This window comes from Diorhabda carinulata, chromosome 4, assembly GCF_026250575.1.
Source record: "Diorhabda carinulata isolate Delta chromosome 4, icDioCari1.1, whole genome shotgun sequence".
Classification (NCBI taxonomy): domain Eukaryota; kingdom Metazoa; phylum Arthropoda; class Insecta; order Coleoptera; family Chrysomelidae; genus Diorhabda; species Diorhabda carinulata.
This window is the reverse complement of record NC_079463.1, coordinates 25,530,494-25,553,024: the sequence shown is the minus strand read 5'-3', so window position 1 is coordinate 25,553,024 and position 22,531 is coordinate 25,530,494. Positions and strand designations below refer to the sequence as shown.

The window sequence follows — 22,531 nt, the reverse complement described above, 5'->3', positions numbered from 1 at the left end:
CCGGTATGATAATATGCCCATTGAAAGAAATCACTCCAATAAATCGACTGCGGTTAATCGATTGGTCAAAAGTGATGTACAAGAGCAAGAGCTTATTAAAATGATGGTTCACAATAAAGCCAACCCGGAAATACAAATTAAGTCCTTGAATATTATGACCTGAAACAAACAATTTTGGACCTTCACTTAACTTTTCTAATTGTTATTTTGTTGATTGCATCTTGAAATTGAATAAATTATTTTTGTTCTAAATTTTCTATTAGAATAACCTTCCAATATTGATAAATGCTCAAAAATAATTATTACTACCGATGAGTGCTGCATCTTCAGGTTGAAGTCTGAAACTTTTCGAACAACTCTCGTATCAATCAGCTGAAATAATAAAGCTATACTGCTAGTATATTTTAGTGAGAGATGAAAAAAAAAATGATTAAAATATTTATATTAACATAAAATATATTAAACAACGTTATCACTTAAATACTCACTATAACAAATTTGATAATTTAAATAATTTATCACAATTTAAAATTAAGACTGGTTCTTTTCCATTGCGGGTTATTTTTATCTATTGGTTCACACATAGTATCTTCAATAACCGATAGATTCCAATCATAATCTATTAATATTATAGTGTGTGTCCTGAAAACATTTAATTACAATTTAAATAGTTATTTACGACTGACAGTGTATATTAAAACAATGAATATTTTTTAATAACATTCTTAACATATACATAATAAAATTGTCAGACGCGCGTTTCGATAAGTTATCATCTTCAGAGACTGAAAGTAAACTGAGTCTCTGAAGAAGATAATTTGGTTATAGAAAGGTTCGTCAGACAGTGTAAATGTGAGTGGTGGTGTAAACAAATTTTTGATAATTTTTTGAATAAAATATTTTTATTTTATGGATATTGGTCCACTACTATTTATCCACAGAAAAATTTGCAGAAAGTATGTAGTATGAAATTACATTGAAGTGCCAAGTATTTCCATGATATTTCAATTATAATAAAAAATGAAACTTGAAAGGAGGTACTTCAAGATGAACCAATGTTTTCAGGTATGCTTGAAGACCAAGCTCCAAATGTGCGAGAAATACTCTAAATCTGGACCTTATTTTAGATTAGACGCTGTTGCTACCAATCTTAAAGCCCCATAAGCGATTTTGCTGTGATTGTGGGGTATTTTATGTCCAGACAGGACCAAAACCTGTCTGCCTTCTTTGTAAAAACAGCAACCTGGGTCTATGGTGCATTAAACACAATCAGATTGCTTCCATTTCATTTCCGGAATATTAATGGTAGTGATCTGTTGCTGCTTACGGATTTGGGTGTTAGTCTTGCAACTTCCTCTTTTTTAAATACAAATATAAACCTCGAGAACTAGAGTCGATTCAAATAAATTGATAGGAATTGGGAGATTAGTATGATAGTGTATTGGATATAAGTCCAAGAAATCAACTTTGTCAAGATTTCGGTGTATGACGAAGGAAGTTTTTTATCCAAAAAGACACATTGAGAATAATTTAATTAAAAAAACTGAATAAACTACAAGATTTATTTATGACATTAATGCCTGTAAAAAAATATAAACAGCTTTTTTGAACATAACATATGTTATATAAATATGATTCATTTCCAAAAGTTACTCAAAAAATCTATAAAGCTATCTCGAAGAGTATAAAATTCCCCACAAGGTCCATAAAACTGATTTGCATTATTGTGAAAAGTGAGTATTAGACATTTTTTTCGGTGCTCAAGCAAAATATTAATCTACATATGAAAAAACTAAATTCTCACCAAGTTTGAGCTCTTAATATCAATTTTAAGTACTCACAATTCAAACATAAAGTTTTACCATTCAAAATGCATCTAAAAATTGTTTTTTCCAAATTTCTAATACTCACTTTCCACAATAATGCAAATGAGTTTGATGGACCTTTATCATCACTTTAGCGTTTGTTCTATTTGTGAACCAGTGTGAGTTACTAAAAAAAAACTCTAAAGCTATTTCGAAGAGTACAAAATTCCCCATAAGGTCCATCAAACTGATTTGCATTATTGTGAAAAGTGAGTATTAGAAATTTTTTCCGGTGCTCCTGCAAAATACATATAGAAAAAAATAAATTCTCTTAATATCAATTGCATTAAAATTGAAAAAACCGAGTGGTTCCATTTAAAAAAATAAAGAAATTTGATATTTATGAAGTTAAATTTTGAACCCTTTTTATATGCACCCTGTATAAAATGAAAGATTTTTCATTATAAATTCAAATACGTCTGACCTTGCTAAAGGCAACCGAACAGAAACTATTTTCATATCTTCAAGGTTATCCTTTTAAAAAAATAATTTATAAGGGTCTGCAACGTCAAATTGTTTACAAAAAAAATTAATAATTTAAAAAGTATGCATTTTTCGGAAAAAGTTTTCAGATAAAAGTATACTAACATTAGGGTGTTCCTTTTAAAATAATAAAGTTACAGTCGACTTCCGATAGAACCGGAAGTCGGCCATCTTTGAAAATATTTTAGTTAAAAAGATCATATCCGAAAAGCCAACGTAGAAATTTTCATGATTTTACTATAAGTCTTTTACCACATATACAGATAGTTTTAACTCGTCGTGGGACACCCTGTATGTAGATTAATATTTTGCTTGAGCACCCAAAATAAAGAAATTTTTTTTCCAGATATGAATCACCCTAATGACTTCCACGACTGTGTAGGCGATTGTACTTTGGTGACTTTGAAAGAATGTCGGGTATACAGTGAATATACAAAATTTCGATGGAATAAATTCAATGGAAATGATTTCGTAATTTTTAATTGACAGTCTAACATATGATAAATTAAAATTGATACAATTTTTGAAAAAACTCCAAGATATAACTTGAATAGAGTTTTTTCAATATCTCACTACTGTTTTACATACCTACATTGAAAAGAAATTTGATTATGGGTTGGTAAATGGTACACGAATTTTTTATGGCGACGAATTTTTATTCAAAAACTTACCTAGTTCCATATCCTGGAGGATCTAATTTATAAAAAATGGCACTCAAAATTTCGTATGCTAAAGGTTGTCGTTTTTGCAATTCGTCATCTGGCAAATGCCTAAAATAATAACCAAACACAATTCGATTACAAAAATTTTTTTTCAATTCTACAATCAATATCCTGGGGTCGAAGTTGTTTTAACGTACAAAAGGAAAGGAACTAAAAGATATGCACAAACTATTCCAAGCAAACAGTTGTTCAAAAGGGTATAGATTAACTTGATATTGAGCTCAAATTCCGAAAGAGTTTTTGAGGCTCTTTGTATCATTATTTTTTTTTATATCGCACACCCATATTTCAATCTGGTCAACAGTGACCAATGAGCAATTCAATTCCAACTTAATCCAACATGCGTCACTTTTACACTAAAAACACTAAACTAACTAAGGGCTTGATCCTCTAACCTAACTTTGACATGATAATGGAGTCTTTGTTAATGACTCTTGATGGTATGGTTAAAATTGTACATTTCCAGGTCCCTGTGAAGATCTTAACATGCCGACTAAGGTTATACCTAAATATTTTGAGTGTGGAATCAGGTGATTATTTATTCTAATTGAAATGTGATTATCTTTTATTTTTTTCTTAATAATGTCCTTTTTATTTATTTTTTGAATACTGTTATGTTTGTCCTGTGTAAACAGCGTTACAATCATTACAAGGTACATAATAATAATTACTCCTTTTGTTTTTGTTTATTTAAATTATAGATTATCTATCTAAGTACATACCTAGTTTCGTCTTTAAGAAGTTTGAATAGTTCTGCTTGTAAATCTTCTTTGGATAAATTTTTTTTCAAAATTTCTTCGAACATACGCCTTCCTTTTGTAACTTTTGTTAATGGGGAAAATATAGGAGAATTTCCGAATCCTAAATTATGTTTGCCAACGTAACTTGAATTCACGTTAGGAATATTTCCATGATGATAAATCATCGAATTTTCTTCGCTACAAAAAAGTATTTTTTCCTTTATGATATAAATTCTTGTTTGTTTAGTATTGAGAGTTAGTTTATAATTAAATGTCAATAATGAACAAAAAAAGTAACCGGTGACTTTAAATAAATTAAATAAATAGTGTTAAGTTAAACATTATAGTGTTTAGTGTAAGTGTGTGAATAATTTAAGTAAGAGACAGTGTGTATGAAAAACACACTAAACTAGACTAGAAAACTTCACTTCTGAAACTAGAAGAAAAATAGTCAAAATAGTGGATTGTAAATGGGATCCCAAAAAAGTACATGCGGTTTCAGGAGGAGAAATTTTAAACAAGCGACTGCATTTGAAGAAAAAGAAAATGCTCTTCTATCAGAACAATGCGCCTGCTCATACTTCTGTGATCGCCATAGATAAAATTGTACTTCGTATCAGTTGACCACTCACAGTATTTACCAGATTTGGTTCTTAGACACTTTTTTACGTTTCTTAACCTTACAGGGGAAAGATTTTTATCAGACAAGGACGTTAATGAATACTTGAACGCCTATTTTAGAGATATATATTGCAATTATTATTTGGAAGGGTTAGAAACGTTAAATTATCCCTTGTATAAGAGTTTAAATTTCAAAGGGAGTTTAAATTCCAGTTATGGTCGAATTTTGGTGAAAAAAATTAGTAATGCTACCACATTATTAATATTTTTTTTGAGTATTTAAAGAGTATACAAATATTTTTCTTCCTTGGTTCATTGTGGAATAGTAGGAGATGAAGGGGAGATAAGTACATAGACCTTTTGATGAACCCTTCGTGCTTTGCCAAATATTAAATAATCGAATGAAAATTATTTATACAATTTAAAAACGTTGTAAGCCTAAAAACTACATGTTTCGCATTGTTGCTTGAACAATACTATAATTTTGATCCACTAGTCAACACAAGAAAACTGTAATTAAACCTTTCGATTATGATAAAATTTCAAAAATTATATTATCTAATATAAACAATGAAAATTAAAACTATAATTTAATTAAGATTATAAAACCAAACAGTTAAAACCCAAACTTCATGAAAACTTTAAGGCACAATTTAACACGTGTGTAGCTTAGCTTAATTCCGATGCCTTTCTACCTTCTCAAGAGAAAGGCTTGTTGAACTTGAGTCATTTCGTGGGTTCCTTTTTCGACAGCTCTTTTCTATCCTATGTCTTTCGTTATAATTCTTGCTATGTCATTCCTCTGGCATCTTTCTTTCTTCTGGTCAACTCCTTCTTGGTCTTCCATTCTTTTTTATGTGAATTCTTGCTTCTATATCACCAGTAACTGGTGGTCTTCGGGTATGTTGTTAAGCATCTCTTTTGAGATCTCTACTCGACGATTCTGATCTTTTGGTATGAGTCTATTGACATGCTTTATATCTAAAACATCAATCAAAATATGTCGAGTCGATTCACAAGAGATATTGAGATCCTCTGCTATCTCTCAGATTCTTTCTGACTCCCCAAAATACTTTCAACGATTCCATAGTCTTAATTCCATCAGAAACACAAAATTTCAAGCCAAACTTTTTCCTATAGTCAATATTAACAAACAAACACTCAAACTTTTTATAAACATCAAAAACAGTTTGTAGAAAAAAAAATGTTACTGATTTGAATTTTGCGCGCAATTTAAGTACCTCAAACGAGGTGAAACTTAATTTAATTTAAAGTAAAATAATCACCTGAGTTCGATTGAAACAAAGTTATAACCATTATAAAAGGACTTCTCTAACATTTCTGAATATTCAGGAAAACTTTTATTGCTCAATAAATAATCTACGATGATACGTCCCCTGCTTTTGGGATTTTCAATTATTGTTCCAGTCACATTGAGAATTACGCCAATACAATGTTTTTTAACTTTTCCATTACATTGATCTTTTGTTCTGAATGCTAACCATGTTCCTCCTTCCCTACCAGGTTCCATGTCTTTACCTACAAGTTACACAAATTGGGGAAAATAGCCATCTGCAAGGTGGATACATCGTGTGCTTGATGCTGATCAAAAGCTCACTCGCATTAAAAATTGAAACGTGAAATAATATCATATAGTTACATCAGATTGAAATATGATTCTTGATTATCAGTAGACTCATTTGATAAGAAGAATCCACTGTAATTATGAGAAAAATTTCCTAAACTACTAATGGAAACAGTTAAAGTAAAAGTTATTTCAATTTAAAAATTTAATTTTGTATTATTCCATACTTATTACAATGTAATTAGCTTATGTAATAAGAATTAATTTAAAATGGGTTATTTACAATTTATGAAACATAGTGTTAGAAAATACAAATCTATTTAGTGCTCTGTGGCGAGTGGTGATTCTTCTACCAATTCCAAAATTATTTGTGATTCCTCCAGATAGAAAACTGAACAAAATTTAGTTAGGTTAGGTCCAGATAAAAAAATGAACAAAATTTGGGCATTACAAGAGCAATGTCAATAAGCCCCGCTACAATCTTAGATACGCTACTAAATTTACCTTCCCTTCCTCTCCTAGGGATATCAATAAGTTTATAATACTTTGTTTTTATTTTTTTATATTTCGACTAAAGATTGTATATATATATATATATATATATATATATATATATATATATATATATATATATATATATATGGAACTTACCTCCGATTATGTTATTTCTATCAACATGTAATGGTAAACTAGGCCTTCTATAATATTCATCACGATTTGTTGCCAATACAAGCCTGTAGGCCCCCTTTTCGGGATTCGGATCTACATTTACAAATAAAATACACATCTTTATTCGTTTGTGTTGCTTGTAGACTGAAATGTTTCATCTTTAACTAAAATGATTTTTATAATCTAATTTTATATCTAAACAAATTGATATAGAGATCGAGATAACGATTATTTAATACTTAAACAATTTTATAATAACATAAATATACATTTTAACTATTTCATAATTTGGAAGAAACTATGATAAACAGCAAATTAAACAATTATATATTTGTGAGGTCAGAAGTTAACCTTAAGGAACCAGTATATTTTTTCCATGGTCAAATACTACACATAAAGAAATTCAAAGTTTATCGAATTTTAAATTTAGTTTAAGCCTAACTACGGCAAACATGTAGGTATAGGAAATATTTTGTGGTTAATTTTTTTGTGAATAAAATGGAAGTACGTAAACCAATATTAACTGATGGTAAAGTATTATTAATGAATAAAAATTATTACCTTTCATCTATCTAATGCTTACATACTTTCTAATCGAATATTGTTTTTTGGTATTTATAAATTATTTATATATTGACACTTCACATTAGTGTGTATTAGTTTCACAATTTTTACGTCTTTACAATAAACTATAATTTTTTTAAACAAATTTAAAATTCTTATTATCAAATACTCCTTTCTAAAGAAGTTTTAATCTTGAGGACGATACTTTCTACACTTAAATTATGTGATACAGTAAGTATATTTTGATATAAAGTGTTATCTATGGTCAGAAAACATTTAGATATGATGAGACACAACATTCATACGTCAAACGAGGACCTTGACCCTTTAAACGTAAGCCATGTTGCAACATAATAAACTTTTTCTTATGATATTACTACGTTCTAGACATCGTCCAAATATTTGAAACGGTAAATAATAATTTTTATAAGTAAATACAAATAGTGCAGAATAAAGTGGCATAAATAATATATTAATAAATGAAAACATGATTTGAAGTCAATGATAAGATAATTAAATATGCAGGGGCGGCTTGTGCATAGGCGCTGCAGTGCTGCCGAACTAAAAATAATAATAATTACATAATTTTAATAATAATAATAATAATAACCTAAATTGATATATCGTTTTATATTAATTATCAAAAAACATTTTTATACTCACTTTAGTTTAATAATTGAGCTACCTTCCCATTCACGTTGTTGAAGTGTTATAAATAACATGAACGTGCTCAGCGCGCTCATTCGATGATCTAGGTACTTATGCATTCGTCGTCGTGGAATGAAAATTTAGTATAATATTTTGTTTTTATGTAAAAAGCAAGCTCAAGACGGTAAACCTTATTACATTTGAGTAGCTTGAGTGTTGCCTGTGGATATTGATCTCGAACTTATGTAGGTTATAGTGTTTGGGAAAGACGTGCCTTGGTAGCTGACCTAACCTAACCTAACCTGACCAAATCTGCGAGTAATAGATGGACGAATCTGGTCATTGTAAAGGATTAGAAGCTGTTGCGGAATATTTAGTTTTTTGGTCTTAACGAGGGCTCCAAGTTTTTGTGAAGTTGATTTATTTTACGTCCAGTCAGGACCAAATCCTGAGCCGCAGTGCTAGCCTTTTGACGTTAACCGAGTTTGTAAAAATTTGTCTTATATACTAGCGAATATTATGCATAATGGTTTTTGGACTTTAACTTCATAATTTCCAATCTAATAATTTATGAAAAGAACTTTAAAATACTCTACAAACTTTTTATGGCAACATACCCTTCATATATTTTGAAATTTTGTATAATACATCTGACAGTGACTTTGACATTAGACGAGACCTACCGTCTATTACTAATACTGATTCTACTACCGCTATTTTATGTATTCGTATACACCTTTACCACATTTAAAATTAATATCTCCTAAACGAATTTTTATATATAATATAAAGCTCATAATTCAATCTGTTTTTACTAAAATAAAAGATAGAACACCAACTAATAAATTAATTAGCATAGTTTATGAAATACGTTGTTTAAATTGTGTATATTGGTCAGTCGAAGAGGTCACTCACCAATCGGATAACATCTCACAAAAGTGATCGCTAATTAGACCCTATCGGATGTTCGTTTCCGAACACGTTTTCTATGAGGGTCATTCTATGGATTATAAATCTGCCAAACTTTTATAACTGAAAATAATTATAGAAAACGAGTGTTTTCAGTAACTTTATATATGAAGGAAAGTTTGTCGACTTGAAACACTTTAGAATCATTGCTTTAGATAAAAATTTCTATTTGTTAATATAAACATATAAAAATTTAGAATACAAATACCACGAATTTTTTAATAAAAAAGGAATTTCTTTGTTGTGGACTTTTTAAACCTCATTGTATATATTTATAACGGAAATAAAAAAATGTTATTGTATGTTAATTGAACGTTTTAATTTGCTTATAAAATATCATACGTCGTGATTTAAATTTTTCCTGTTTAGTTTCACTATCTCTGCAGTTTTATACAGTGTTGTGAGTTGTGAGGTAATATTTTTTGTCACATTTGCATTTTTATTACTTTTGTATTAAGTTAAAATGGTGACATCATTCTATTATTATGTTGAATTTGTACAATAAGAAACGATGTTATTCAACTAAAAGTGAGTATCATTTAAACACACAAAAAAACCATTCCAACTCATTTTATAAGGGTTAGGAAAATATTTATTTTTAAATGTTCAAAAGTTCGAAGTGAACATATTAAATATTATTTAATAATTCATAAATAGGTGCACATTTGAAAGTGTTGATCGATTTATTGTCAGCACATCGTTGAGAAATCAGGCCCTCGCTGGAGCCTCTCAAAAAAAGCTTAGAGAAACGCGAGGAGTGGCTGGACAGTCAGAAGAAGACTTAGGTAGCTAAAAATGAATCCCAGCTCGTCAAGATTTGTCAGAGAACACTTTAATTGGGACTCAGACTCAATTCTCAGAGCCTACATGGCAGCGTCTACAGAAGACCTGGGAAAAGATTCCAGTAGTGTCGCTTTTGTTGGAGGATCTTGGATGGTTTGAGTGGGTGTTTCAATGGAAGCAAAAACCGTGTTGCTCATCCACATACTGCAGATTTTTTGATTAACTTCTTAGTTCCTACAATACAAAGACTTTTTCCTGATGTTAATCATCCAAATGAGATATAGTGCAGGCATTCAAGCTCAAAATGGTGTCAAATTCTTTAATGCAGTTCCGATTTTCCTGAAAATATAGAACTAAGCTCATCTCATCCTCAATATCAAGATATACATGGTCGCAAGATGTACAAATTGTTTTTAAGGGGTGAAAACGACCCCTTATCGAAAAATACAAATATTATAGTTTTTCCTACTTTTTTTCAATTCAAATGTTTTTCATTTATGCAACATACATATCTTAACATATTATATAATGGAAAATTTATATATTTTGAAGTATCAACCCTTAAAAATCTTTAAAAACTATCCTTCTGATAAAAATAATATAGGAAACAATCTTATAACGATTTAAAACGTTGCAATTTCATTTTTACTGTGAAAAACTCATAACATTTTAATAAAATTTAATTGGTTATTAATCTTCATTATTCAACCCTTAAAAACTACCCCTTTGTAGAGAATGAAATAAAAATAAATCTAATGACTGCCAACTTTTAGATTTTGCGTTCTTCTTGGTGTTAAAGTTTCTTGTCTCTAATAGAAGTAATTTTTCATTGTCTACACCCTGTCACCCCTTAAGAACCACACCTTTACCAAGATTATAATTATATCATGTCTTGGTACTCTCAAATGTACCTACTTAGGCAACTTAGCATCAACAGAAAAAATCCGTGCGCCTAAATTTGAAACTTTTTCATATTCTATAATTCACAAAAAAAATTTCAAATTCTTATTTTTTATGTAACTCCATTCATTTCGAAGCTATCACATGCTACAAAAAATCATCTTAAAGATAATTTTCAGGGCTACAAGCCTATGTATGTTAGAAGGGATTGAGACCCTCCGCATTTTATTGATAAAGGGTCAAAGGGCTGTGGATAAGCAATTCTAGCACTTTAGTGGCAGATTAATTTGGTTGTAACTCCGTCAATTTTTACGCTACAAAAAAAATAAAGAAAGCAAAATAATCGTCATAAAAAATACTTTAATTTGTTTTTGTATCTCTTATATTTATGGAGAAAAAAAGAGCACAAAAAAATGTTTGAAAAATAAAAAAAAAAGTATTATTTAATGCTCATTTTTTCCAAAATTATGCATTTCTAATGAGCCAAACTTTCAAATGTCGTAAATAACATCCAAATAAATTATTTGGTATCAGGAATAAGTCTAGTTTTGATTTTCAATGAAATGGCATTAGTTTTAGTGCAATTTTTTTAAGCTTTAACTATTTTACAATATATCTCACTGAAATTTTAGTCAAAACGACTTTTATCAATAGTCATTTGAAAGGTCTTTTTAAGCTCTTCAAAAAGTATTCAATGACTTTTTGTTGAAAAATGTACCCTTTTCCCGTTATTTGAGGTTAAATGCTCAATTACGTAAAACAAAAGCTATTCAAGTATCTATAACTTGCTTTAGATAGAACATTAAGATCTTAAAATATAGCTTAATTTCTTTGTTTTTTTATGAGCTTCATTTTTGTTCATTACACTTTTTTCGATAAAATGCATCATTACAGAGTTATACGAACAAAAACTTTTGAAAAATGCGGTTTTTTTGACGAAAATTCGTACTTTTCAATTACGAATAACTCAAAAACTATTGATCTGGCGAAAAAACTATATATGACATTTTTTCCTTTAAGTTTGCTGATCTTTCGATTTCTGGGGTTATTTGGGGTGAAAAGAGGTGACATTCCCCCCAGGGGGGGTAGCACACTTCGGCCTAACCATGTAGATCTCGCTTTTTGGATACACACGGTGCTGCATTAAAGAATTGGGAGGGGAAATGCTTGAATACCTGGCCTAATAGATCGATCTATGTACTAGAATTAAGTGTTTTGAGTTTGAAAAGGATTTGAGGTGCTTAAGTAGCTCCCAATGCAAATCAAAATTGTGGATTCACTCACAAACAAATAACAATGCAAAGTGAAGAAAATAATAAAAAAACCTCATAAATTAACAGATTTATAATATAATTTAATGCACTTTGACTGGATAATTTTTCTTATTATTAATAATCATCTATATTCGTACTGCACTGGTTTTATCTCATTTTATAAATAAACTTACCATATAGCTACATTTAGCACGTTTCCCATTTCTAATTGATTTCTTATCTTTTGTAGTGCTTTTATCGATTTTAACCTAAATTCACAATGATTCACTGTATTAAATAAAATGTGTTCAATATCGGTTTAGTTAAATACTTACACAAAAGATTATGTGGAGGAAAATAAACCTCAAACCTGGTATGTTTTTATATCTAGTTTTGTTAAACGTAGATGTCGATTAATCTTTAAAACAATACTTTGTCTATAGTACAACCCGAGAAACTACAAATCCAGTTAACACATTTCAAACAAAAATCCAATTGGGACTGTGGAGTATCATGTGTGTTAATGGTGTTGCCGAAGGTGAAAAGAGAAGAGTTCTTAAACAATTTTTCGCAAATATGTAAAAGCGAAGGCTTTAATAAAAGGTAAGACAACTTTTTAAAATACAGGGAAACTACAAGTCGATTCCGCAAACTTCTAGCGACTAGTCTTGCGATTTATTTATGGTGAACGCAAAGTTCAGACGTACTGGAATCAAGACTTCATCTCCTTTGTATTTTCCCTTTATGATTGACGGTATTCATCACCTTTTTCACAGCCAGTCTTGTTCCATTGTACAGTCGAGGTTAACTTTTAACTGCAAACTGTGAAGTGGTAATTCAGGCAATTCCAATGAATTTAAAAACTTTTCATAATAGACGAGAAACTATGAGAAATTTGAAGTCAACAGGTTGATTGAGAGTTAACTCCAGTTTGATTCCGTAAACTTCCAACGACTGGCCTTGCGATTTATTTATGGTGAACGCAAAGTCCAGACGTACCGGAAATCATAAACGTTTTAAATCGAATAAAAAATCCGTTGGAATCAAGACTTTCTCTCCTTTGTATTTTCCCTTTATGATTGACGTTATTCATCACCTTTTTGGTAATTCAGGCAATTCCAGTGGGATAGTTAACAACATCATCCTGGTTCATAATGGTATTGTCTGATTTGAAGGGAAGAAAATTCTGAATGGTCGCATTGAGATCCTCGACATCTTGTATCTTTCGCTCGTTCACCCAGCAGTATATATGAGAAAACACGCTGAATAAGCTTCTATTTTGAGTATGTGATGTGTCCGAAATCTGTGGGTAATTTGTTGAATCCAGTTGAGGTGTCCACTAAGACTTAGCAGTTTCATCTTGTTGCATAAAAAGTAAAATACAGAAAATTTTCGCGCGCGTAGTCACTCTCAAAGTTAGAAGGACGCACTCTTTGTTCTAAAGCAGAGGTTCCCAAACTTTTTTGTTTCGTAGACCCCTTGCCATATTTTATGGTTTTTATTAGACCCCCACCTGTTCTTTAAAAAAAATTAATAAATAAGTAGTTCCTATAGTGTAAAAGACAAAAAAAACACATTTTTATACATTAACTAATTTATTAATTAAATTTTAAACAAAATGTGTTGTAAAAAAAAAACAAAAAAGAAATTAATTCATTCAATGCGAGGGATGAACTTGATGCTTTAATAACAAATTATCAACATTTGGCTTCAATTTAGTAACATTTAATCTCAAATCTCCTCGGTTTACTATGTCCAGTTTGTTTCTTTTTTTTGTAATAAGATTAGTAACTGCACTGAAACCTCTTTCTACGAGATATGAAGACGGAAAGGCAATTAAAAAATTTCTCGTGATATTCCACACTCCGGGAGGTATGTCTTTCTGAAGCCAAAATTGTTGATAACCCTTTCTGAACTCTACCTTAAGTTCTTCGTTTGTACTTATTCCAATTAATTCTTCTTGTAATGAGATATCCGTCTCCTCAATATCACCATAAGGATTAATAATCCATTGTGGTATTACTAGCGTCAAAATATCTTCGAATCTCGTTTCAAAATCTGAGTAGAGTGCATTCATATGATGCACATAGACTGGAACATCGTCTTCTTGGCAGTTTACTTGGGATAAATTGGGAAATTGTGAAAATTCGCTCCGTCCAATGTTTTGCTTCATCATTTTAATTCTGGCAAGAAACGCTGAAATGACCGACTTTGTCTTAATCAAATTTAAACTGTCACCTTGCAACTGCAAATTCATCGTATTAAATTTAGCAAATAAATCGGTCAAATACGCGATGTCCGTTTTTCTTTTTAATAAACTTTCTTTTAAATTTGCATATGTACCATCGAGAAACTCTAGAACAGTTTCAAAAAGTGCAAAAAATCTTACCAAGCATAAACCTTTCGACAGCCAACGCACATTAGTGTGAAGAAGTAATTGGTGGAAGTTCTCGTCGTTATCTTCACACAACTGCGCAAATAATCGCGTATTCAACGCATTGCTGTGGATTCGGTTTACTGCGTCAATGACAAATTGCAGAGATTCATGCAATCTTTCATTCAAATTTTTAGCAACTAGGTGTTGTCTATGGATGACGCAATGTACTGCTAATACCCCGGGTACGCTTTCTTTTAAAAAGCTTATAAATCCACGATATCGACCAACCATGGTAGGTGCTCCATCGGTAGCTACAGATATTATATTTGATAGAGGAATTTCTTTTTCAATAAAGTAATCCCTCAAAACATGAAAAATTGATTCGCCTTTAGTGTCGGTTGCCAAAGTTCTCGCAAATAGCAATTCTTCGTGGATATTTTGATCCATAATAAAGCGAACATATGCTAGTAATAATGCTTCATTTCCAGGTAAAGTTGACTCGTCCAGTTGTATAGAGAAATGGGTCGTTTGCAAATATTTACATAGGAAGTTTTCAATATCATCACTCATTTCATCAATGCGTCTTTGAACAGAATTGTTGCTTAAGGGTATTTTCTTTATGATATCAAACGCAGGTTTGTGTAAAACAGTCTTTATAACCTCTTCAACGGCTGACAAAATTAACTGCTCTCCAATGGTATGCGGTTTTCCGGATTTTGCTATAAGTAGCGAGATATTATAAGACGCTCGAAAACCATCATCATTTCTTTGTGACGTCAAATTGAACATTTTGTCCAGCGTGGGTCTCTTCTGAAGATTCTCTTTGAGAGTTTGAAAATATTTCAAATCTTTATCTAATTTATCTGGATGACATCTTCTTAAATGATCTTCCAGCTTAGATGGCTTCATGGCGTCATTGCTAAATACTTTGTTGCATATAAGGCACAATGGCAGTTGTTTATTCGACAATGATGGAATAAAGCCAAACTTCAGATAATCAACATTGTACTGGCTACATTTCTTTTTTGATTGGGACATGCTTAGTATAGGTTATCTGTGGACAACGAAAGCTATTTATATAACATAAAACAATAATTAAAAATTTAATTTATTTATTTTAAATTTTTCTTCAGTTCTAACAACAAGAACAAAATTAATATTTTATAAAAAAATATTGTAAGAGGTACTTACTTTTCTTCGAAACTTCGAATCAAATTAGTATTCCTTTCGTTGAGGATAACAAAGTAAAACACAAAGTGCACAGTGCTATTATTCAACTGATGTCAAACACAGCAAAATTAACACTGTTTTTGATTGAACCTTTATGGTCCGACAGCCAGCTGTCGAAAATCGAGACGATTATTTAAAGCATGAGATTTACAGGGTAGATAGATAATGATATGAGGATTCCAAAAATCATAGCTTGCCTAATGTCCATCCACGGAATTGCCCCTAAAACGGGTTATTTCCGGTAATTATTTATAGTGCTGAAACAGTGGTATTTCGTTTTAAATTTGACTCAGATTTAAAGATCAGAATATATAGAATACAAAAAAATATATTATTTCTGAACAAGAAAATATTAAATTATCTCAGGCAAGCCTACGGAAACATAGGGCAAATTACCCTTAATTAGCCGCGCAATAGTGATACGAGAACAAATGTTGAATTTTTTACTAGTTAAAATCGGAATTAAAGCACCGTACTATCATAGATTTGTAGATTATTTAATTCTGAACAAGAAAATATTAAATTATCTCAGGCAAGCCTACGGAAACATAGGGCAAATTACCCTTAATTAGCCGCGCAATAGTGATACGAGAACAAATGTTGAATTTTTTACTAGTTAAAATCGGAATTAAAGCACCGTACTATCATAGATTTGTAGATTATTTAATTCTGAACAAGAAAATATTAAATTATCTCAGGCAAGCCTGTGGAAACATAGGGCAAATTACCCTTAATTAGCCGCGCAATAGTGATACGAGAACAAATGTTGAATTTTTTACTAGTTAAAATCGGAATTAAAGCACCGTACTATCATAGATTTGTAGATTATTTAATTCTGAACAAGAAAATATTAAATTATCTCAGGCAAGCCTGTGGAAACATAGGGCAAATTACCCTTAATTAGCCGCGCTTTAGTGATACGAGAACAAATGTTGAATTTTTTACTAGTTAAAATCGGAATTAAAGCACCGTACTATCATAGATTTGTAGATTATTTAATTCTGAACAAGAAAATATTAAATTATCTCAGGCAAGCCTGTGGAAACATAGGGCAAATTACCCTTAATTAGCCGCGCAATAGTGATACGAGAACAAATGTTGAATTTTTTACTAGTTAAAATCGGAATTAAAGCACCGTACTATCATAGATTTGTAGATTATTTAATTCTGAACAAGAAAATATTAAATTATCTCAGGCAAGCCTACGGAAACATAGGGCAAATTACCCTTAATTAGCCGCGCAATAGTGATACGAGAACAAATGTTGAATTTTTTACTAGTTATAATCGGAATTAAAGCACCGTACTATCATAGATTTGTAGATTATTTAATTCTGAACAAGAAAATATTAAATTATCTCAGGCAAGCCTGTGGAAACATAGGGCAAATTACCCTTAATTAGCCGCGCTTTAGTGATACGAGAACAAATGTTGAATTTTTTACTAGTTAAAATCGGAATTAAAGCACCGTACTATCATAGATTTGTAGATTATTTAATTCTGAACAAGAAAATATTAAATTATCTCAGGCAAGCCTGTGGAAACATAGGGCAAATTACCCTTAATTAGCCGCGCTTTAGTGATACGAGAACAAATGTTGAATTTTTTACTAGTTAAAATCGGAATTAAAGCACCGTACTATCATAGATTTGTAGATTATTTAATTCTGAACAAGAAAATATTAAATTATCTCAGGCAAGCCTGTGGAAACATAGGGCAAATTACCCTTAATTAGCCGCGCAATAGTGATACGAGAACAAATGTTGAATTTTTTACTAGTTAAAATCGGAATTAAAGCACCGTACTATCATAGATTTGTAGATTATTTAATTCGGAACAAGAAAATATTTATTAATTATACGGCGAGTTAAAGAAAACAACCCTTAATTCGTAATTAATTAATAATTTTATTGAAATTATAGGAAAAATTAATTATATGCAATTATTTTGTACTCTTTTAGAAATTTGAAATAGATCAGATGATCGGAATTCAGTTAATTTCATTCATCATTATCTATCTACCCTGTAAATCTCATGCTTTAAAATCTAGCCCATACAATACAGCAGCCATTTTCACAGATTATCACTGAGTACGGGGCTATTTGAGATAAACCTTTGACAAATTATTTGAACTAACATTAATTTGAATTAAAAAAATTATTAAAAAAATCCCAAGGTCCTATTTCTGATGATTAAGCGGGTGCGTCTCAGCACGCTCTCCGTCAGTGGTAAAGGGATCAATTCACCTATGTAGCTGGTAGCCTAACTGTAACTAATTCGTTTCTGGTTCCAAGACCGAGAAATTAAACAAACAATAAAAAAATCAAAAACGACAATTTCAAAAAATATTTGTTTTCCAACATGATTTTACTTCTATACAAGTGGAATTTAAAAATTAATAGCTATAACAAAAGTAAAATTGACGAAAAATGTGTTTTACTTATCTGAAATTCAATTAAAAAAAGGCACACTTTCACTTGTCTTATTTTAAAATGGTAAACGGCGTATTGTACACTGTTTCTTCGAGAATCACGGGAGTACAAAGCTGAATCCTTTGGTTGTAACGGATAGTTTGGTGAAGTGAAGGGAAACGAGCGCGCCGGCACGCTCACCGTCAGTGGATAAGAAATCAAAGAGCGCGCCGGCACGCTCTTCGTATTGAACGGGTTAATTCCGAACATTTTCACATTTATTCAACTTATCAACCTTCTCTGTACTTCCAATAAATAATTCAAGACCAAAATGAGCCAAATCTGTCCAGCCGTTCTCTTGTTTTAACGAAACTAACGAACAGCAATTATTTCTAATATACATAGATACAGACTTCTACTTAAGTTTTCATATAGATCAATATTGATCCAATTGATGTATCTAATGTCTCAATATCACGGTATTTCACATGACGATCTTGCAATATCAGTTTATAGTCATAGATAAGTCATAGATAATCATCCTGATTTAATTTTTTTCCATTTATTGACCAAGATGAATGTTTCAAGTATTTGTAAACAATTCAAATAGCCCTCGTATGATAACACGTTCTGAGTACGTGCAACAAAAGGATCTAGAGAGCATGTTAGTGGTGCAACCCCATTAGGGGTGTTAATTCTTTATTATTATATGTTTTGAATGTGTCTTTCATCCCTAAGTTTATGAGTTGTAATTGAATTTTGTTAATACGCTATAAAAAGTTTTCATGTTTATGACGTTTACTTTTAAATAGATTTTCTTTTTTTTTCAGTACATGGACAATAGATCTCTGTTATTTACTGAAAAAATTTCAAGTGCCACATATATTTTATACAATAACTTTAGGAGTTCATGAAGGGTACAGAGAAAATAGTTTTTATAATACAATATTAAGTAAGGTATGTAAATTTCTAAAATATTAAATCCATTTTATTTGAAGCTTGAAAAATTTTTATTTGCATCAATTTCTGTTTTACGTAAAATGATATTTTTAGAATATATTGTGAACATATGTGTACAGAAATCTGAAATACAATTGATTTTGATTTACAAAAACTACTTTTTAATAATGAGCTGAAAAATCTTGTATTGACTAAAGTTAAATTCGTGGATACTAACTTGGCGATATTCATAGTGAACACACTGTTTACACCAACATTCACAAATACACTGTATGACAAACGTTTCGATAATCAAATTATCGGCTTCAGAAACTGAAGGTAAACTAAAATTTAATGACATGACTTACCGGTTTTATATTAAGTTTTCCAACATTCATTCCTTGATTACTAAGCTATAGAGTGGGCTGTAAGGAATTAGCCCTTTGTCCAATTCAATATTGATCGCACTTTACTATACAGGTCGTCCAAAATTGGCCAAAAATCATCGATTATGTGCGTAAAATGATATTGCAAGATCTACATGTGATCTATGCATATAAACTCGAAACAACGATCGACTGTATGGGTATTTTTTGTCGAGATAACTGAACATGTCTTCGCCCATCCATAAGATTACCATTGAACGGTCAATTCTCTATGGTAAACCAACAAATCAGAGAAACCAATTGCAAAAGCCGAATCATTTTCCACCACGCATCAGTTCAAATAAAAACGTTTTCGAACAGTCAAAACATCGAATTGATGGATCATCCACCGTATAATCCTCATTTGACACCCAATGATTCCTTCGAGCAACCCTCGTATCATACATTACCCCAGCAAAATAATATCGAAAATAGCTATTTAAATGTAAATAGATTTGCGATCATTTTCCAAATTTGTATCGCTTGTATTTTTTCAGTTATTTTATAAAAAATAGCTGCAGCAATTACAGGGGATGGTCGATATTATCTTGCTAGGGTAAAGGGAGTAAAACTATATGAGGTAGGGCCGTCTGCATGGCCCTACCTCGACCTTGTGTCCACTCTGTTTAAGTAGCGGTTTTTTTCTTTAATTTCAGGACGAACATCGGATTAACGCGAGATTCAAAGAGGCTGAAAACGTAGGAATAGTAGTGAGGAAACAATCTGTGTCAATGTTGGAAATAATAAGTCATCTCACGAATGGCCCTGTGATAGTATTAACGAACGCAAAAATTCTAAGCTGTGATATTTGCAAATTCAATAAAATCTCCAGAGAATTTAGAAAATGCATTCCTTGGCCAGCCCCATACCAAGGGCATTACGTAGTTTTATGCGGTTTTGATATTCATAACGAGAAACTTTTTTATAGGAATCCCTCGTTCAATGATCGTAAGTATCTTAATAAAAATAAATTTTTAGTTGAACGTCGTTCCAGATTACTGAACAGTGCGTTTCTAACTACCCTCAGCTAAACGCTAAACTTGAAAATTCGATTCGATTAGGTTAGGTTTACTTTAACTCCGATTAGGTTAGGTTTACTTTAGCTTCGAATAGGTTTGGTTTAATCTAGTTTCTATTGATTTATTTTAGCTTCGATTACGTTAGGTATACTTTAGCTTCGATTAGGTTAGGTTTACTTTAGCTTCGATTAGGTTAGATTTACTTTAGCTTCGATTAGGTTAGGTTTACTTTAGCTTCGAATAGGTTTGGTTTAATCTAGTTTCTATTGGTTTAATTAAGCTTCGATTACGTTAGGTATACTTTAGCTTCGATTAGGTTAGGTTTACTTTAGCTTCGATTAGGTTAGATTTACTTTAGCTTCGATTAGGTTAGGTTTACTTTAGCTTCGAATAGGTTTGGTTTAATCTAGTTTCTATTGGTTTAATTAAGCTTCGATTACGTTAGGTTTACTATAGCTTCGATTAGGTTAGGTTTACTTTAGTCTCGAATAGGATTGGTTTAATCTAGTTTCTATTGGTTTAATTAAGCTTCGATTACGTTAGGTTTACTATAGCTTCGATTAGGTTAGGTTTACTTTAGCTTCGATTAGGTTAGGTTTACTATAGCTTCGATTAGGTTAGGTTTACTATAGCTTCGATTAGGTTAGGTTTACTTTAGCTTCGATTAGGTTACGTTTACTTTAGCTTCGAATAAGTTTGGTTTAATCTAGTTTCTATTGATTTATTTTAGCTTCGATTACGTTAGGTATACTTTAGCTTCGATTAGGTTAGGTTTACTTTAGCTTCGATTAGGTTAGGTTTACTTTAACTCCGATTAGGTTAGGTTTACTTTAGCTTCGAATAGGTTTGGTTTAATCTAGTTTCTATTGATTTATTTTAGCTTCGATTACGTTAGGTATACTTTAGCTTCGATTAGGTTAGGTTTACTTTAGCTTCGAATAGGTTTGGTTTAATCTAGTTTCTATTTGTTCAATTTAGCTTTGATTACGTTAGGTTTACTTTAGCTTCGATTAGGTTAGGTTCACTTTAGCTTCGATTCATTTAGGTTTACTTAAGCTTTTATTAGGTTAGATTTACTTTAGTTCCGATAAGTTTAGGTTTACTCTAGCTTCGATTAGTCGCGGAGCACCCTTTTCATAAACGTAAATTTCGATATCCATTATTTAATTTTTCAGATGTATGTGTTATACCAATGGAGATATTCGATTTAGCTCGCAAAAGTTATGGGACTGACGAAGACATAATTTTCACCTACACGTAAAATAATTCAAAAATAATATCTAATAATTACTGCCGATATGTGCCGTATATCATTTATACAGTGTGGACAAACCAAATAAAAAAATTTTATGGTAAAATTTAATATGATCCTTTAATTCAAATTTTTTCGAATGACATGTACAAACTTTTCTTTTTTTCGTATATACATGGCAAGTTACTTCAAAATTGAGCAATACATTTACATTTAAGATTTCATTTTGCTTTTTCCAAACTGTATATAAGTATTTATAAGTTTTTTCAATTTTTTTGTACTTAAACTGTATTTTTAAGTTGTTATAGTTCAAAAATATATAATAAAAAGTCCTTTTGAATTTTTATTTCGTTTTTTATAAAAAATTCCGACCTTCAACATATTAGCGAGACTTTCACTGATAAATTGTTCCTTTTAGTAAATATTGATGACAGTTCAAATATTTTTTCTTCTGCTAGTAGTTTATTTCAAGAGTTTTTTTAAAAAAAAGGATGTCGAGATAGATACTGCACAAATAACAATCACTAGGAAGTCAACGTTGAGAAGTGGTTCTACCGGAAGTCGGTCATCTTTGAAAATATTTTAGTTCAAAAGATCGTATCCGAAAACCCAAACGTAGAAATTTTCATGATTTCACTACAAGTATTTTGCCATATATACAGATAGTTTTAACTCGTCGTGGGACACTCTGTATATTACAAATCAGGTGAGGTCAGTTACATGAAACGACGGATGCAGAAATGAGATAAGCGCCGAGAATAGAGAAGAAATAGAAACTATAGAACAAACATTAAAAAGAAAAAAGAGATAACAAGAAGTAAAACTACCAAAAAACCCAGTAGGAACCAATAATACCAGGAAAAGAAATAGAGGACATGGAGGAAGTGAAAGATAAATGAATTAATCTTTTTAACAGCGGAGGTCAAAACAGGTACTTCGAAACTGAATTTATTATAAGCCCCTTATTTAAAGAGCGGATTATAGATTTCGAACCAGTTTCAGACATAAAAATGCAAAAAATTGACGAATATGAATTTATCGGAAGACATAAACTATTCAAGATATCGCTAATAATAC

General features: G+C 30.9%; 2 protein-coding genes across 13 annotated transcripts; one reads left to right on the top strand and one right to left on the bottom strand.

Annotated features, from left to right (window-relative positions):
- Nucleotides 1–427: 427 nt before the first annotated feature.
- LOC130892686 (transport and Golgi organization protein 2) lies at nucleotides 428–12,014 on the bottom strand. Of its 4 annotated transcripts, none has more exons than XM_057798217.1 (6): nucleotides 11,997–12,014; nucleotides 6,668–6,849; nucleotides 5,718–5,970; nucleotides 3,793–4,008; nucleotides 3,020–3,118; nucleotides 428–642 (listed from the first exon to the last, which is right to left on the bottom strand). In XM_057798217.1, exons 2-6 carry the CDS (start codon nucleotides 6,801–6,803, stop codon nucleotides 519–521), a joined length of 828 nt encoding a protein of 275 aa, XP_057654200.1. In that variant the 5' UTR covers nucleotides 6,804–6,849; nucleotides 11,997–12,014; the 3' UTR covers nucleotides 428–518. The 4 variants fall into 4 exon arrangements, with proteins under 4 accessions (XP_057654200.1, XP_057654201.1, XP_057654197.1 ...); XM_057798218.1 differs by lacking the exon at nucleotides 11,997–12,014 and adding an exon at nucleotides 7,247–7,559 and having other exon boundaries at nucleotides 6,668–6,778; XM_057798214.1 differs by lacking the exon at nucleotides 11,997–12,014 and adding an exon at nucleotides 7,247–7,524 and having other exon boundaries at nucleotides 6,668–6,829.
- On the top strand, nucleotides 7,114–21,786 carry LOC130892687 (protein GUCD1). 9 transcript variants are annotated; one of them, XM_057798222.1, is made up of 6 exons: nucleotides 7,139–7,214; nucleotides 12,053–12,175; nucleotides 12,246–12,405; nucleotides 18,650–18,776; nucleotides 19,840–20,131; nucleotides 21,378–21,786. In XM_057798222.1, exons 2-6 carry the CDS (start codon nucleotides 12,148–12,150, stop codon nucleotides 21,461–21,463), a joined length of 693 nt encoding a protein of 230 aa, XP_057654205.1. In that variant the 5' UTR covers nucleotides 7,139–7,214; nucleotides 12,053–12,147; the 3' UTR covers nucleotides 21,464–21,786. The 9 variants fall into 9 exon arrangements, with proteins under 9 accessions (XP_057654203.1, XP_057654205.1, XP_057654211.1 ...); XM_057798225.1 differs by having other exon boundaries at nucleotides 7,171–7,189; XM_057798224.1 differs by lacking the exon at nucleotides 7,139–7,214 and adding an exon at nucleotides 9,221–9,278.
- Nucleotides 21,787–22,531: the final 745 nt, after the last annotated feature.

Bases quoted from the DNA above. Each gene is read 5' to 3' on its own strand.
- LOC130892686 (XM_057798214.1), bottom strand. The intron at 5,971-6,667 runs GTAAGTTCCATA...TGTAACTTGTAG, and splicing joins TAGAAATAACATAATCGGAG to GTAAAGACATGGAACCTGGT. The intron at 643-3,019 runs GTAAGTTTTTGA...AAATGTTTTCAG, and splicing joins CCTCCAGGATATGGAACTAG to GACACACACTATAATATTAA.
- LOC130892687 (XM_057798219.1), top strand. From the start codon at position 9,352: ATGTTGAATTTGTACAATAAGAAACGATGTTATTCAACTAAAA. The intron at 12,406-18,649 runs GTAAGACAACTT...TTTTTTTTTCAG, and splicing joins AGCGAAGGCTTTAATAAAAG to TACATGGACAATAGATCTCT. The intron at 20,132-21,377 runs GTAAGTATCTTA...TTAATTTTTCAG, and splicing joins GAATCCCTCGTTCAATGATC to ATGTATGTGTTATACCAATG.